Genomic DNA, 18,458 nt, shown 5'->3' with positions numbered 1-18,458 from the left:
TCACGCACAAACACATCAACATAATCGGACGCTCGGCGAGACCGCCAGCCACCGTGTAGCACCGAGACACACAGCACAGCTCTGGCAACATACCACGCGGCGCATCCCGTCTTAAGCACCCTCCCCTAGATGATCCAGAACAGCCGGCGCTGTCGACGCCGCGCGGGGCTGTTTGTAGGGGTTGCTCTGGAGGCTCATCGCCTGCTCTCTGATAACACACTCCCTCCATCCGCCGGGACCAGTGGCTCTGCCGCGGTCGGTGTAGCCTGGTTTCTGGGCGACTGTTATCCATTCTTGGCAAAGCATCTTGTCGCCCATTGTTAGCCAGAACTCTGGCTTTATAAGAAGTGTCACTTTACAATTGGCTTATCACATTCCACCAACGAATGGAGGTCAGTTGATTTGAGCAACTCTTGCCAGAAAGATCCAAGGCTCTGGTGGTTTGGTCTGAGAGGCTGGGCCTGCTACGGATGACCGCCCACCAGGGGGCAGTCCTGCCCTGTACGGCTCTCCACGCCCCGTCAGGTGAGCTTATTGGACAGGTAAGCGGCCACGTCCAGGGCCAGGTTTCAGTCACATGACCACTGCGGCGTGTTGACACTGGCCAGATGATCGCCACTTGTGAACACAAAGGTTAAAGGGTGAGACGGCACCAAAAGTGAGGTCACGAGTTTGAAGTGGTCAACAGCTAATGTGTCTGCGTCCTTAGTTTATTTTGGTTGGAGCGGTGGCTCGGTTTTGAGTGTGCGAGCCCAACACAACCTGTTTATGTATAACCAACTCTGTAGCCGACACATGCGAGAGCTCCCCTGCCAATTTCACTTTTTAATGTTATAGTTTCCAACAACATCTTTAGCGTGTCCTCAATAGTGGGAGGCGGTCCACGCAAATCTGAAAGCATGAAGCGGAACTCTGCCACGGTCCGTCCAGCCATCAGGGTTAATCATTACCCAAACAACAGAGATCCAAGCGGAGTTTATGGACAGTTTACGGTCCAGGTCTCCAGAGCAAAGAGAGGGAAGGACCTCGAGGAGCAAATGTCGTCGGAGTGAGGAAGGTCAGGCAGCCCTGGCCCGCGGTCCTGTAGGACGGCGTCTCTCCGCTCCCGTCGGCTCCACCTCGTGCTCACAGTTACAAGGAGTGTAACTCAATAAGGCCCGTCTGCATGATGTGACCAGAGCAAGCATGCCAAGGGTACGTCAGGCTTTTCGCTGTCCATGTGTTTGATCAAGTACCTGGGCCTGTTCGGGAGAAGCAGGCGGCACAGTTGAGCATCAAGCAGGTCGACAAGTGAACCCGACATCACGATGGAACACAGCCAAGGAACCTGGCACGGGGCCAGCCAACCCCCCCCCCTCCCAAACACCGGGCATCCGAAGGCATCGCACTGGATCAAAGTCTATTGCTGTGAATTAGCCGTCCAGCAGAAAGACGTGGCCTATCCCAGCTTTATAAATAGAACTGTTATGCTCAAGAGCGAGTCTATAACTAAGTATAAAAAGAATTGCCCAGATGGACTATCATTTCAAGAAATAGAGACCGCACACTATTTATTTATATTTTGCAGCAGCGTGCAGTCCATTTTTCAGATTTACTCCATTTGCTTGGTCCTGTTTTAGCCATGATCACCATATGTTTAGAGGTTGTTTTCTTCCCTTTATTAATTTTCTTTAAAAATTGTATTGCTGGTTTTGAACAGCCCCTTTGCATGCTTTCAACACTTTTTTTTTTTATGTTTTTGACATTTTTTCAAAGTGCTGTATACATAATACACAAAGTTTAAGTGTATCAAACCACAAAATAAAAATTATGAAAATGATTTTGGAGTAGGGGCTGAAGTATTAATCATACTCAATGGCCTCCCCATGGTTCAAGCAGTCCTTGAAAGTCCTTAACACCTCTTTTGGCAGAGCTGCCAGGTCCTACATCCAACTGGTTCAAGGTTGCCAATGTTCAATTTTCAATTATACCGACCCCATTGACTTTTTCTACTGACATGCAAAGTTTCGTTTTACTGACCCACGCTTGACCCTCTCCGCCTTTTTAAAAGAACACGCACGGATTAAAGCGACCAGTAGCATGTGATTGGAAGGATTTTTAATAAGTGTACTTCTCAACATTTCATCGACAGTTCTATGCATTGAGGGATACGATCAAAGTCAAATGAATATTTTCAGACTCTGCCAAAATGTATGGACAGCTGAACTTGCACCACCGGTACTGAATGGATCCACAACAGAAACCTCACTGACGGAGGGAAAACAGAAGAGGACAGACAACCACAAAAAGAACAAACAAACAAATCGCACAAATTAGAGTTAAATAAAACCGAAACTACAAACACTGCTAACAAAGAATATCTTGGAGTACAGTGTCCAAATTCTATGCACACACGGGACTGGAACCATCAGAAACTGAACAGGAAGCGCGCGTTTGGCTCCAAAGTCACTAGTGGAGCGACGTGGAGAGTGACCGTTCAGGAGTTTATGACCTGGGTGGGACATGGAGAACAGCCACCCCCCCCCCCCCCCCCCCCCACCCTCAAGCAGGAATGTATTCTTTTGTGTAACTCCTCCGGAATCCGCGGCCGTGGGAAGTACGAGTTTGCCTATCTCTGCCGGCGGAGGGAGGGGACGGATGGAGGAAGTGACTGATATGAGAGCGCGGGCGAGAGAGAGAGAGAGAGAGAGAGAGAGAGAGAGAGAGAGAGAGAGAGAGAGAGAGAGAGAGAGAGAGAGAGAGAGAGAGAGAGAGAGAGAGAGAGAGAGAGAGAGAGAGAGAGAGAGAAGAAAAGCACACAGAGAGGCAGACAGAGAGAGAGAGAGAGAGCGGGAGGGCCGAGATAGAGAGGGAAGAGTGGGAAAGAGAGGGAGAGCAGATGAATAAAGAGCCATTATCCAGATTGAGTCGGGCAGGCTGCCCTTCTGGCCAGACCCTGGGCCCCGCAGCAAAATGCCAGCGCAGGCCCGGCTGTGCCACAGTCCTACATATGTCTCTGCAAAGCAGTGGGCACCGGGGCGGAAGTTACACAGGTGCAGTGCACGCTGGCTAGCTACCTAGCCAGCCAAGTCCAGACCTGCCAACCGTGGGACAATATTTTGAGTACCACGACAGTGTAAGAGGGAGACTCGGTGGTGTTTGAGTTGGAGCAGCTAAATGACTCCATCAGTTATTCACAGCGTAGCCGTCTCGTTCAATGCATCATCTCGTAATGTTACCGAAGATGTTGACCAACTAGAGATGCACCGACTGCAATTTTCTTGGCCGATTCAGATTCCTGATTTTCTATTTTTTTAAATTTTTAATTAAAGTCCGGCATACCAATTCTGATTTTCATTCAGTTGTATGTTCATAAGAAAACTTTGACTATTAAATATAGTTTACATTGTCGTTCAACCAATAATAGAACATGAAACTGTCCCTAAGTTCCAATAAAATAAAATACAACATGGAACGGTCACTGAGTTCCAATAAAATAGGACATGGGACCGTCACCAAGTTTCAGTATAATGCAAACTGTACCTGGAAACGACAAACAGTTGCAGTTCCAGTTCAAACTCCAAATGAAAGTCTCTCTCTCACTTTAAAGTGGAAAATAACTTTCTATTATATTTATATGGTGCTTGCCATTCCAAAATAATTTGCAATCATTGCAAATAAAATAAATAATAATTGACCGACTCTTCTCCCTCTCGCTCACTGGAAGTCCTCCTTCGCTCACCGTGCGTTAAACAAACTTAATCAAATCGAACGACTCGTTTTACTGAGTGACTCATCAAGAACGAGTCTCAAAAGAGAGTCAAACCTTTCACTACGAGTGGAGCTCGTGCACTAGGAACAACAAGAGCAGACCCTTCGCTGTAGTGACAGTGATAGATTTTTTGAACAAATTATTTATCCAATTGTATAAATAAGGTGGCAGGTTAGCAGCTCTCCAAGTCTACCGTGCTTATGGTATAACTGCACCAGGCGTGCAACAGCGAAAGGGGAAGTGATCGGAAAATGATCGAAAAAAGTGAATTGAGAAGTGATCGGCAAGTTATTTTGCAGAAGTGATCAGAGGAGGATTGTGGGAAGTGATCAGAGGAGGATTGTGGGAAGTGATCAGAGGAGGATTGTGGGAAAGTGAACGTGGTCTGGTGTCCCTCCTCAACTTCTGTGAAGGAAATCGACTGACTGACGTTTGGACCCTTCCTGACCGACCTCCTCTTATTTTACAGTATGTTGTTTTGTTTTTCTTGTGTAGTGGACTCATGGGTTGGGTTCATTATTACACCCGGCTGGGACTATTAATTATACCTCCGAGGTACGGGACAATGTGTGAAAGTGATTCCTATGATGTATTTGATAATGCGGACTACTATGTGAATTGGTGGATGGGTTGCAAATTATTGCACTCAATGTAAGGGTTTATGTAAACAGATTAAGTCCTTTGTACAGTTGAGACTGACCTAGATGAAAATGAGCTCACGCTACAAAAAAAAGAAACAATAAATAAATAAATAAATAAATAAAATAGGAGAAATACAGTACTTCTCTGGTAGGCACCACCTGCCTGACACCCCTTAACAACATGCTGTCTAAAGTTAAAATCCTCACAGACTGCATTGAAACAAGTGGAGTTCGGTGTGAAACTTGGCAGCCGCGGCTGCCTGTGTGAGCGAGGCCTCACCGAGGATTTCCTCAAAACCAGCAATTCAACACAGCCACAAAGCACAAACAAGGAACCCCAGCGAGCTGAGAGAGGGATGTTAACTAGAGAGAGAAGAAGAGATGAGGAGGGAAGTAAAGGGGGGGCTTGGTTGACTCCAGTGGAGGCCGGCTAAACCGGGTCCAAGAACACCTGCGGTCTGGGGAGCACCTACCGTCTTCAGACGCTTCACAGCATCCTCACAGATGTGCATCCCTCTGGACTCCTCTACCTCCACATGGCCCAGGTACTGAGAGAGAGAGAGCGAGAGAGAGAGAGAGAGGGCTTGAGTACACATGAGGAGATTAGCACAATACAGAACAGTAATCTCCCATGTATCACTGTATCAGTTTTAAATCCATCATCTCTGGCTCCTCCTGGATCTGAACCCCTGGAGATGTGAGAGGACTTTGCCAGTTACTTTGCCAATTTGCATTCAAATAACAGATGTGAAAAGCTGTCAGAAACAAATACAATTCTATTAGTATAATATTGCATTTTTTTATTTACAGAATTTCGTCATCCAGTAAGCATTCAATTTGCGCTTTTTAAATATATATACATTTTCCTTTTTTTTTTTTGCTCTTTTAGTCCTGGGGGTTTGGAGGAGGTGGGTATCTTATATATATATATATATATATATATATATATATATATATATATATATATATATATATATATATATGAAATATATATGAAAATGATTTAGTGTTATAACAGCTCTCAGAAAAGGAAACCAACCAGCAGGGCTTTGCAGTGCACATACCCATTTCTCCAGCCTATTGCACAATTTTAACAGATCTGATTTGCTAAATACAGCCCAATATACATAAGTAGCTGCAGGCCAGGGTAAGCAGCAGGTTGATGTTAGTCATTCACCCCCAAGGCAGGAAAAAGGGAGAGAGGGAATAACAAACAGAAATACAAAGCAGAAAAATGGCTTCCTTGGGAGGTTCAGGCAACCACAGAGGGAGGTGGTAGTGCAGGGTGTGTGCTGGCACACACACACACACACACACACACACACACACACACACACACACACACACACACACACACACACACACACACACACACACACACACACACACACACGCACACGCACACGCACACGCACACACACACACACACACACACAAAATGTCATTACACTGACTCACAGCCAAACAGAACTTTAAGCAAAAAGACTGATTGATAAAAGGAAATGAGGAAACAAAAGACAGAGATCCACCATTTTGCCAACAGGTGCAGATCACCTGCGTGAAACTGATCCAAATGTCACACGGTGGGTTGGATCAATGCCAATGGAAAAAACTGACAACAGTCCGACACCTCAATATTGACAAGCCAACATTTTTGGGGATGACTATTGGTGCTTTTATGAGCTATTTTAGAAACAATCGTTAGTAACGTGGTCCTAAGGACCAATTACTTCACTGTCATGCAGCTTTAAGAACAGCATTTACACTCCTATCACAATATTACAATAACCAAACTCAGAGATAACGTCTAGCTTCATATCGCAATATCAACGTTACATCGATAAGTGGCCCGGCCCTAGTAGTCAATGTACTTGGCAGTGAGTTTAGTGACAGCGGCGTTGCTGCCTATTCTTCATGAAGGTTCTGTCTGTGCGTGCTTCAGCCACTGTGGTTTATATTTTAAATGTGTACATTTTTACCAGGTATCAAAATGAGCACACCCTGTCCACCTGGCACGTTAAAACTAACGCTACCAGCTAACTCATTGTAATGCTGCATGGGTGAGTCGGTCTGCAGTGGAAAGCTCACAACGGAGGACCACCACCGCCCAACCCTTCCTGCAGGACATTACACAGACCTTTCTCCGAACCCCCCCCAGCCCCCCACCCCATCCCAGCCCTTACGACACCGCCAGGTCATGGATGGCGGCGGTGGAGGCTATTGTGCGTGCTGTGCTGTAGAGGAAGTCCTTACCCTTTCCTGGATGGACCCCCACCCGCAGCCCCACCCCTCCCCCAAATCCTTGTCGTGCCATTTTAAGAAGGCAGTGACATCACCAGTGACTCGCGCTGCGGGTGAAGGGGACGCACGTACGGTGAGCGTGCGTGCCAAGCATACACAGGCGTACACACGCATACGGAAAGCGCTTTTGTTTCCTACATACACGCGTGGGCCCACACCCACGCTGCCCGGGCAGGGTGGGGGCTCAGACCGGAGCCGGGGCCGACGGGAGCATCCTCCTGTGGCCCCATTACTACGGCAACAGACTCAGCCGAACGCTCACCTCTTCCTTTCACCTTGCGGGTGTTTCGGAGCAACAAGTAGAAATGCTCGGCCATAGAGGGGATGTCACGAGGGCCGCACCCAAATAGTTGACCCAACGTTAGTCGACCAAGTTAAATAGTCAACTCCATTCAGGAGCCGCTCCTTGTCAAAATTAACCTTAAATCCTATATGGCTGCACCAGTAGATGATACAACATTTAATTTGAAACAAATTTGAACCAAGATTAATGTTCATGTCTCCTTGCTGGTTGTTCTGACACATTCAGAAGAATAATTACAGCTTCTGGCGGTAATGAACAGGCGGCCCGCCTCATGCGTGAGCGCAGCGCTTGTAAATTAAATTCCTATTTTCAAGGCTGGTTATAAGTTATTGTGTTGATGTGACATATAAATGAACAAAATGTTCGGTTCCATTGCCGGTTGTTCCGACACATTCAGAATTGGGATGTTCCTGACGCCTGATTACCCTGACGTTTAAACTTAGACGAGTCTACCAGTTTAAAAGTCAGAAAGAATATTGTGTATATTATATGAGCCATTTGAAAGCGTTAATCACATTCATCGACAACCAAATGGTATTTTAAATGCCCGACGGCGCAGGCGGAGGCGGGCCGGTGATGCGCCCGAGCCCCCGGGGGCCCGGATGGGGAAGGCACACCGAGTAGCGAGTCCACGGCCCCGGGAAATGCACCCGGCGATGGGTTCCTAACTAGGGGAGGCCGACACCGGGAAAACGGTCTTCCGTATGCCACGTTTTGGTGCAAATGATGCCAATAATTTAAATGTGTTAAATAATGAAATAATAATAGGGCCTAATAAGTTTAACGGATGTAATATTTAACCGGTGTAATTAACAGGCGGCTCGCTTCGTGCACGCAGTGCTTGCAAATTCAATTTATATTTCATAGGCTGGTTATTAGGTTATGTATTTATCTGTAATGTTAACAATGTTAGTTATAACATTCTTTCTCAGCCCTGGAACTCAAACCTTTTTCTGACGCCCCAAAAATAAATTAAATTAATGAAATTAATATCATAAATGTGCAAAGATTACTCAACTAATGGTTTGAACTGGTGACTAATAGTCGACTCTGAAAAATCTTTAGTCGGGGGCAGCCCTAGATAACACAATATCTTTATAGGAAAGGGAAATATTCCATATTTATGTGAAGCTATCGCAATGAAACTTATGCCATATCATATCAGAAAGAGAGAGCGAGAAAGAGAGACAGAGACCAAAGAGAGACAGAGCGAGAGAGATCGCTGTTTGTGCTGTTCAACAAGTTATACACACACACACACACACGCTCCTCACTTAACAACCGAGTTCCGTTCCTACAACCAAGTGAATTGGTTGATAAGCGAGGACCTGCCCCCTTACACTATTTCAGTCTCGGAGATTGCAAATGCTAGTGTAGTGAATACTTACAGACTGAGGGAACGAGACTGACTGAGAAAGGGTGATGAGATGTACACAGTGTATATAGTATATATAGTATATAGGGTGTATAAAGTATATACAGTGTATATAGAGTGTATAAAGTACAAATAGTGTATATGGTGTGTATAGTATATATAGTGTATATAGTATATACAGTGTATATAGTATATATAGTGTATATGGTGTGTATATGGTGTGTATATATAGTGTATATAGTGTATATGGTGTATATAGTGTATACAGTGTATACAGTGTATATAGTGTATACAGTGTATAAAAGCGTCTGCTAAATGACTAAATGTAAATGTGTATATAGAGTATATATAGTGTATATAATGTATATAGTGTATATAGTATGTGTATGTAGTGTATATATGGTGTATATGGTGTATATATGTGTATATGGTGTATATAGTATATGCTGTATGTAGTGTATAAAGGGTGATGAGATGATGCTTGATGCTGAGACGCTGTGGTATTGTACAGTGTACAATACAGACTGGTCAGAGAGCTGGTTGTAAGTCTGAACGGTGGTTAAACAGGTAGGTTGTTAAGTGAGGAGTACCTGTACACATTTATTTAATCAGGTTGTCTCATTGAGATAAAAAAAAAAATTGAGCCAGAGAGCAAAAACAGAAAAAAATTGTGTAGAGAAAAAATACATCCAATACATTTCAGTCACATGTTATACAGTATATTGCTCTGTTACTCAAATGTTCCATTATACCAACAAATAGGAATCCTAAGGCTGTTGCGTTGCCAGGTTATGCCCAAAAGCAACGGCAGAGCCTGGTGGTGTGTCTGGTTCTACAGATCAGTTTGTTTTTGAACCACCATTCGTAACGACACTAATAACTTAACGACAAACTGGGTTTGAAATCCTCTGCAGAGTAACCAGACCCTGACAAAATAAAAACCCAGGCAGCGGATCTATATCACTGGGGAAGTCTGGCCGTGTAAACAAACTCAGCTGGAAAAAGCCGCATAATCCATAACGTTACAGCGATAACGCTTCAAAGGGTCGACATTCACATTGTCCCACATCACGGATAAAAATCACCTTTGTTGTTCCTGATGCTTACAATAATACAACAACAACTTAACAGTCACTCACACGTCCAAAAGGCAGGAATTTTTTTTTTCTGTCCTTGAAAACATCATCATGCAGACATTTCCATATAAAAAGGTGATTGTCAACATATTTTAACTTAAAAAAAAATAATGAATAAATCAACATCAATTATAAAACTCTGTGTTAATATCTACCTCAGCAATTTCAGCAGCAGTGCCACTGCCAACACACACACACACACACACACACACACACACACACACACACACACACACACACACACACACACACACACACACACACACACACACACACACACACACACACACACACCTGCGCGAACGCACATTTGCAAGCAGCTACACACAAGCATAGGAAATAAAGCGGCATGTTGGCAGGCGGAGTGTGGTGAAGGGTGGAAAATTGGCCGTTTTCTCCACATTAACATGGCACAGAGGGCTTACGAAGGGGGGGAATTCCCAAAACTGAACCCAAAGTGAGGTTCACTTCACCCTCTGGTTTCGACTCTCTCCCTCCGTCCATTTACTCGTCTACCTCCGGCGACAATGTCACACACACACCCACAGACAGACAGACAGACAGACACTTCCTACTCTCGGTGTAGCTTTAGATTCACCCATGTGATGTCTGACGTCTAGTATTCAAACCTGGAGCCAACGATAGCTTCATCTTTATTCTTTTGTTGTTTCACACTTGCAAAGAAAAGAAAAATAGCCAGGCAGGTCATCCATCAGTTTGGGCCAAAAAGAAATGAGCAAAAAAGTTATTTTGATGAATCCGCTTGAGCTAGATTCGAGCGTAAAGAATGAAAACTATTTTTAAACAGCATTAAAATAGGATCGTAGAGAACTTGCATGGCAAAAATAAATAGATAAATATAAAAAAACACACAAAGTCCCGTTGTGATGAAGACGGACGTCAGAGACTCATCTCAGAAGAAGGTTTAGCAACCGACACGCACGCAGTGCACGGCGGAGGCACTTGAAAGCCTAAACAGCCCGTCCAAACGAAGATCAGAAGGCGGAGACGCCTCGCGTTGCCAACGACCTTACTGAGTAAAACCCATTTCGACGCTGCGATCCGTCAAGCTTCCCCTTCTGCCGCTTTCCAACTCCGGATGACTTCAACCGCTCCCCGCATTACCATGGTAACCCGGGTGAAGCGCACGCACATACTGTACGTCGACATACTGTACGATGGGAGCCGTTCCACACTCCGTTTGCTCAGTTCCAAGGCTTCACAGCACGAAGACCTCTCCTCACCTCTCGCCGCTGTGTTTTTACGCTTCAGTAGCAGAGCTAGTCCCTGTGTGCGCCGTGTGTTCTCCTCTAATGGACACCCCTGGATGCTCCAGGGTAGCCAGCGGACAGGTCACACACACACACACACACACACACACACACACACACACACACACACACACACACACACACACACACACACACACACACACACACACACACACACACACACACACACACACACACACACACCTTCCTTCAACCTGGATAAAAGCAGCGCTGGCTGCCAATGATTAATCACAAGCAGCGTCCTTGGAGGAACTGGTGCTGGGCAGCGTTTTAAAGCCCGGCGTGCACGTGTATCACAATCGATATGACTATAGAGCTGTGTGTGTGTGTGTGTGTGCGTGTGTGTGAGACAATCACCTTGACGGCGAAGTTGCATTTGCCGCTGCGCACGGCCTCCTCGTCCGTCTGCCACTGGTGCGGCCGGCTCGACTCGGGCACGTACACGTCTTTCTTTCGGCGGAAGCTCTGCCGTAGCTTGTTCATCGCTGAGCCCCCTGGCAGCGAGAGGGAGAGAGAGAGGGAGGGACAGCGTGTGAGCCGGGGTGGAAGGACGCGCCGCCTTCCGCCGTACGTTGAGCCACGGCTCGATGCAAACAGCCCCAATATTTTCCACAACGTTTGACTGGAAACAAATTGGACAAATGAATGCATAGATTCAAAATGAGCACGTTTAAACACACTGCAATATATAGAAGACAGTAATAATTTATACCTTGCTGTATATACCTATACATTATCCTGTGCATATAATTACACTTAATATATTCTGTATCATGTATAATTTTGGCTATTTCTGTTCTTTATTTCTGGCTATTTTTGTACATTTTGGCCTTTTTTTTTTTTTTTTTTTTAAACAGATATTCAGCTTTTCGTGCTAATTGTTTGTACAGCTATGCACTCGTCCTTGCCACAACAAATTCCTCACATATGTAAATGCACTTGGCTGAAGAAACACTCTTTGATATCAACATCTCCTTTTCGCCTTGTCGCCTTTTTCCGCCGCAAAATGTTGCGCCACAACACACCGCGAAACCCCCACCCGAGGGCTCTGACATAATGAGGTGGTGGGGTTTTTTTTTTTGGTTCTCAGATCATTACTGGGATTATCTTTCTTTCTTTTAATCTAGTCACTTATCTGCTGACGTGAGTTGGCAATCATTTTTATAAAGGGAAAAAGGAAAGGAGAGGTGGGGCGTGATGGGTCGCGCCCTCACCAGCGGGGGAGCGACGACGACGTCACCCTGTCCGAGGTGACGACGCGGTGCTAACGGCCACACCATCTCCACGGCTCTCAGAGGAAACACTTGATGGTTTTACACGAGGCGCACACTTCCCACCCAAGCGACTTTGGACGGAGGCGCGCAAAAAGCACGATGTGTTTACATAACCTGCTTCCCTAATCCCAAATCTTTTGTTTCTTTTATGTAATGATCCGTGGCGCTGAGCCGCTGTGGATCCGAGCCCGTCTGCGCTTTGATCCCGGCGCTGGTGCTACGCAGGACGCAGTTATCTGTGCAACGATCCGGTGAGACTAATTACACAATATGTCCAAATGATTACCATATGCACACTCCACACCAGAGCGCTGCTCAGACAGCTTGCGCAATTATTACATAACGACTCGATCGCAATTATTCGAGCCGATCGTGATCTTTCTCGAGAGTCGTTTGGTTTCGCAATCAAATGTTTCTGTCCAAATCGAAGTGGAGTTTTAAACTGGTGTTTAAATGTCGCAATAAAAAGAAAAGAAAAAAAAAAAGTTAAACGCGAAGTGAGTGTTCCATTAGTTGTGCTGAGGAAAATCAACGGTCCAAAACGCCAGTGATATCTTGGACTTGGATCATTTTGGACTCGCGGCGCAAACACTTGCCGAGCGGGATCCTTCACTTACGCGTCGCAAGCCCTGAGCGCGCCCACGCCCACACACACACACACACACACACACACACACACAATGAACAGTGTTTGCATAATGAAGCCTGTCCTGATAGGAGATGATTGTTCTGGTGTGAGGTGAGTTATTTTTCCCCGGCCAGGCTGCAGGCCTGTGGGCAGTGCACCATACCGCAGTCATCCCTTCTGCCTTGTTCCACACCACACCGCTCCTGCAGCTAACAACAGTCTGCATCGGCAGCAAACTGACTGCGCGTTGTGATAAAAAAAAACAACACAAAGCCACAGCAAAGGACTCGTGTGGTGGGTAGAATTTAAACCATAGGCTCGGCGTTGTTCAACTCAGGCCTCAATGACATGTTGGTTGGTTGGTTTCCATCATGTACAACTATTTTGAACTTACCACTGCTGCAGCTTCTGAATGTGATTAAACGCAATCCATTATACAATAATATACTCACAATAAATACAGAAGAAAAAAATGGTCACAGTCCCTGCATTTTATCAGGTTTTTTTTTAGGGTTTTATTGCCTAATTTGCACTTCCGCAAATTAGCTCATTTGGCTACATCCTAAATAAGGTAAGAGACTAGAAAGAGGAAGTTGTGTCGCTTCCTACTCGACAACCTGCTGTAGCCAATATGACACATTAGATGTACTGCCGAATTTGCAAAAAGCCTTTTTAAATAAAGGAGATTGAATGTTGTTTCTACAGACTAAGCCTGATAGGGCTGTTTCGAGCACAGTGATAAGTCGCGGCAGAGGTAAGTTTCTCAAGAGTAAAGCATTCCGGTTCTGCTATAAACAGTTGTAAATGATGGGAACCAAAATTTTAATCAGGACTGGGTTGAAATAAACAGCGAACTGATCCTTTAAGATCCGGTCATGTTCTCACATCCATTACACCACCTGCGCTGATGGTTGCTAGCCGCTACAGGGGGCAGCGTGGCACTCAGCAGCGATCTGTGGCTTGAACTCCCTCCAGAACACACACACACACACACACACACACACACGCACACACGCACACACGCACACACGCACACACACACACACACACACACACACACACACACACACACACACACAGAGAGAGAGAGAGAGAGAGAGAGAGAGAGACAGAGACAGAGAGAGAGAGAGAGAGAGAGAGAGAGAGAGAGAAACCCCGCGGGCCTAGCTACAGATAGCAGTTCACACGGTGAGCGTCTGGGAACCAGACAGACCAAGGCTAACGAGGCATGGTGCCTGTTCCCGCATGCGAGGGTAATCGTAATCACAGCCAAGTGCTCTTGCGGGTGTCATGAAATAAACACACCTGGTGTGTGTGTAGTACCGCTCAACCACACAGCGGCGGAGAGGAAAACAGAAGCCTGTCTGAAAACAAGATAATCAAGCCACTAAGAGCAAGAGATGCTCCCTCCCGCTCTACTCATTAATTTAAGTTGTACCATGGCTGCACACAGTCTGCAGAGAGGATAACAAATAATGACAATTGTCGAAAGAAGTGGAGAAATGCAGATTCTCTTGAGCAACAGATAAGACAAAACGGTATGTTAGGAAAATATTTGCAGTGTTGCCTCATCTGTACGTTGCCTTGCATTTCCTTCTGTGTGTTGTCAGTTGGTGCAGGCATGTGGTAATAGTATCATGTTTGCCACCTTTCATTTCTATCTTAAAGCAGTTTGAACAGTGTGAAGCTGTGGTTAGCGATGAGCTCTGTTCTACAGCAGCCGCGCTGCCTTGGTCCCGGACACATTTGGTGCAATTCAACTAAGGGGGTGTGTGCGTGATCCAGATCCCCAGGCTTACGGTGGCCCATAATTCCACCGTGGGACTTAACGACTCCTCTCATGTCTTATTAAACTAAACTCCAGCCCTGAAACCCTTAAACGCTGATCACAGTGCAGCTTTCGGCCCACACAGCATCCTGCTGCTCGCTGTGGTCCATAGTGTGCATGACAGGAAGGCTGCAAAACACACAGCGTGCACACAGTGGAGGAAGATGGAGGCCGGCGGGCAGTCGCCTTTGTGCACGTGTCGGTGCTCGGCCGTGCGCCCGTTTACGTCACGATGTGCAACTGCGAGGTGTTGCCAAAATAAAAGCAGGCGGCAGGTTACTCCACATTGTGAGGTGAGCTGCGCCACAGATCCATGAAGCCAGAGCTGGGTCTGTTTGGGGTGAGGAGTGGTGGTCATGTGAGGAGGCTTTAGTCAAGACCCAGTTGGTCGACTGGTCTGATGAAGAGGTGAGAGAGATGGACTTTAAGAAAGAAAAAAAAAAAAAAAAAAAAGAGAAATAAATAGATCGGGCTGATGGGTAATTGGATAGTCTGGTCATGATGATAATCAGTTTATGGTGGCGATCACCCTCTCCCTATAGATTGTGTAGCTCCGCCTCGTGCCGCCATAACAGCTGTGACCAGTGGAGGCATGGACTCCACAACACCTCTGAAGGTCTCCTGTGGTATCTGGCACCAAGACGTTAGCAGCAGATCCTTTAAGTTTAAGTTCAAGTTCAAGAGATTATTTGTCACACACATACACATACGGTCGTACATATATGCAGTGAAATGTCATGACACTCGGTGATTGTGCACAAGCTCTATAAGCTCGAAAAATACTCAAATATGCGTAATTGACACGCGGTGCTCGCGCAGGCGGCTGCAAGGGGCGGCGCCACAATCGCGATTCTGGGTTCTATAATTATATAATAGGATTAATTGTCTGTGTTGTATTAAATATACATCTAAATCCTCCTAAATTAATCTTTACCATAACTTACCTCCAGTACTCACCTCACAGAGTGGAAGTCCTGGAGGTTGTGAGGTGGGGCCCCCATGGATCGGCCTTGTTGTTCCAGCACATCCCACAGATGCTCCATCGCATCCGACCCTAACCCCACCCATCCACATGATGTAGAAGAAAACGTGATTCATCAGACCTCCACCTTCTTGCATTGCTCCATGGTCCAGTTCTGATGCTCACATGTCCATTGTAGGTGCTTTGGGTGGTGGACAGGGGTCAGCATGGACACTGTGAGCGCTCCCATACGCAGCAAGCTGTGATGCACTGTGTGTTCTACACCTTTCTATCATAGCTAGATTCACTTTTTCAACACTTTGTGTGGGAAACTTCTGTGGGATCGAACCAGACGGGCTAGACTTCGCTCCGCAGGCGCATCAATGAGCCCATGGGAAACCCAGTCTGGGTAACAAGGTTCAGGTATCTCAGCAATTTTACAAGTGGAAGAACAGCGCCGGAGCTGATCAATATGTGTGAAAGAGCCTTCCTCTCTCAACCGTGTGTCTGTGTGTGTTATGAACTTGATTAGTTAACTAGACAATTACTGCAGCAGAACAGACACTAATGTGGAAGCTGACAGTAATCAGGAAGGGAGAGTGGGAGAGAAACGGAAACTCAGGGAAACCAAATTACTTTGACGGATGCAGGAAGGCAGACGTGAAGACGTGAGGAGAGATGAAGATGAAGAGGAGAGATGATGTCTTCATTTTGTGAACCACGATTTTGCCGTCCAAATGAAAGACCGTGAGAACACGTGAGGCAAGGTTTCTCACAATAAACAAAGAAGTTTTATTACAAACGTTATCACTGGACTGAACTAATGTTCATATATTTCACTCCAATAAATGATTAAAATTATTTAGTCGTTATTTTGAGTCTCGCCAAGCGGCTCTGAGCACAATGAAAACTGTGCCCAAGGAATTTTCCTGCGGCAGCCAATCAGAGTGACACTCTGAATGTCACCAGAAAGTAAAAGAAATGCCCGCTCCACTGAACCCTGAGTATGGGCACACTGCAAACGCACTCAGGGTAGGAAACAAGATTTTAAAAACTTAATAGAAATTTGACAAAAAGAGAACATTTTTGATTAACCACTGTCTTTATCCAAGGTATTTTATGTGAGATTTCCTAACAACCTACTTCCTTTTGACAGGTTTATTTTACTTTGTTGGGGGGGGGGGACTGTAGCGCCCCCCATTAACCGGTTGCCTGTACTTACACACAATAAATATTTTAGAAATAGCCATTAGTAATGAGGACCTTACGACCAAGCAGTTCAGAAAGCATGCATTACTTGACTGTAATGATCCTTAAAAACAACATTTAACCATACCACTAAGTTAAGATAATAAAAATCCTAGACAATATAAAGCCTCATATCACAATATTGATATGCTAAAGCCAATACCCAGCACTAATTCTCAGGCGTCTGGGTTAAGACAAAATAAAGCTTTTTTAAAAAAAATAAAAATGAACGTGTTCTGATATCTGTCTGATATCATACATCAGATGTCGAAATGTGTCGTACATTGATAGTATGTAAAACTCTCTATAATCCCGACGTATATTTCCAACATGGGGCAGGATTAGGTGGACAAGGAGAGAGGGAACGTACAAACACAGAGGGAAAAACAGAGAGATGGATCAGCGGGAGAGATGTAAGTGAGCAAAAAGACACGGCCAGGTGGAGGTGGAGAAAAACAAGTAGACAGAATTCACACGGAGAGAGAGAGAGAGAGAGAGAGAGAGAGAGAGAGAGAGAGAGAGAGAGAGAGAGAGAGAGAGAGAGAGAGAGAGAGAGAGAGAGAGAGAGAGAGAGAGAGAGAGAGAGAGAGAGAGAGAGAGAGAGAGAGAGAGAGAGAGAGAGAGAGAGAGAGAGAGAGAGAGAGACTGACTTTGGGAGACTTTGTGCTGTCGGGATGGAGGGCTGCAGACGTAACAGTATTTGAATAATCTCTCCAGGAATGGAAAACTGATTAATCCTTGCAGAAGGATGCCAGAGAGAGACTAACAGAGAGGGAGAGGAAAAACGAGAGAGAGAGGAGAAAGAAAGACAGAGAAATTGAGAGAAGGGAGGTTGCGAGTCAGAGAGAGCACAAGATTGAGACAGACAGTGGGGGGTGGAGAGAGAGAAAGGGAGAGGAGAGGGAGAGAGGGGGAAGGATGGAGAGACGGACAGATCACAGCAAGAGCGTCACCAGTGAATGAATGAACGGAATGAGAAGAAGAGAAAGTTAAACAAAAAAAAAAAAGCAGTGAAAGTGAAGAAGGCCTGCGTCCATCCCTCCATCATGCTCCACCGTGTCGGGGCGGCGGCTTCGCTGGTATCTCAACAGCGGCAGCAACAACGTTTGAGCGCCTCAATCCATCCCCCCCCCCCCCCGAAAACGAGTGCTCCGTGTTATCAGCGGTGGTACGACACGGCGCGCAGGGTGAGGGGTGGGGGTGGGGGGTGCCGACAGAGAATTTGAAAAATGCTGTTAGCGTGCTAATCCAATTTTACGGGCCCCGGTTTCTACCTTGGCATACTTATGTAAAAAAAAAAAAAAAAAAAAAAGAGGGCAGGAGGGGAAGGAGGATAAGAAGGAATCTGGGTGAAGAATGTGTTTCATCAGAAGGGAATGGGAGGCTGGGGTGGGGGTGGACTGTGGGGAATGGGGTAAAAGGTCAAGAAGTCACAAGTTCAAGGTAGAGCGGGTAAAACGGAGAGAGAGAGAGAGAGAGAGAAAGAGCATCCTTGTGATTGTATTTATTTATTAACACCTCAGCGCAGGACGAAACCCTTCACCCAAATCACAGTCACCTCCACAGTGACACCCGTCAAGAGCGTGAAGTGCATTCACCTGAAAAGTTAACCCACCCTCAGCAGTGATTTTTTTGTGAATATACTGTATATTAAATATATAAAATGAAAAGTATTTTAAAATAAAGCAGGGACGGCAAAAAAAATAAATAAATAAAAAA

The 18,458-nt window shown here is 45.7% G+C and overlaps 1 protein-coding gene across 1 annotated transcript in view; it reads right to left on the bottom strand.

The window, feature by feature from the left end:
* numb (NUMB endocytic adaptor protein) overlaps nucleotides 1-18,458 on the bottom strand; it is a 47,658-nt gene that overhangs the window by 11,358 nt on the left and 17,842 nt on the right. The window contains 2 exon segments of the mRNA XM_080012204.1: nucleotides 4,866-4,940; nucleotides 11,158-11,294. Of these exon segments, the coding sequence (XP_079868330.1) occupies nucleotides 4,866-4,940; nucleotides 11,158-11,283 (201 nt within the window). The 5' untranslated portion in view covers nucleotides 11,284-11,294.

Source organism: Zeus faber (assembly GCF_960531495.2).
Source record: "Zeus faber genome assembly, chromosome: 13".
NCBI lineage: Eukaryota > Metazoa > Chordata > Actinopteri > Zeiformes > Zeidae > Zeus > Zeus faber.
This window is presented reverse-complemented; position numbering and strand designations above follow the sequence as displayed.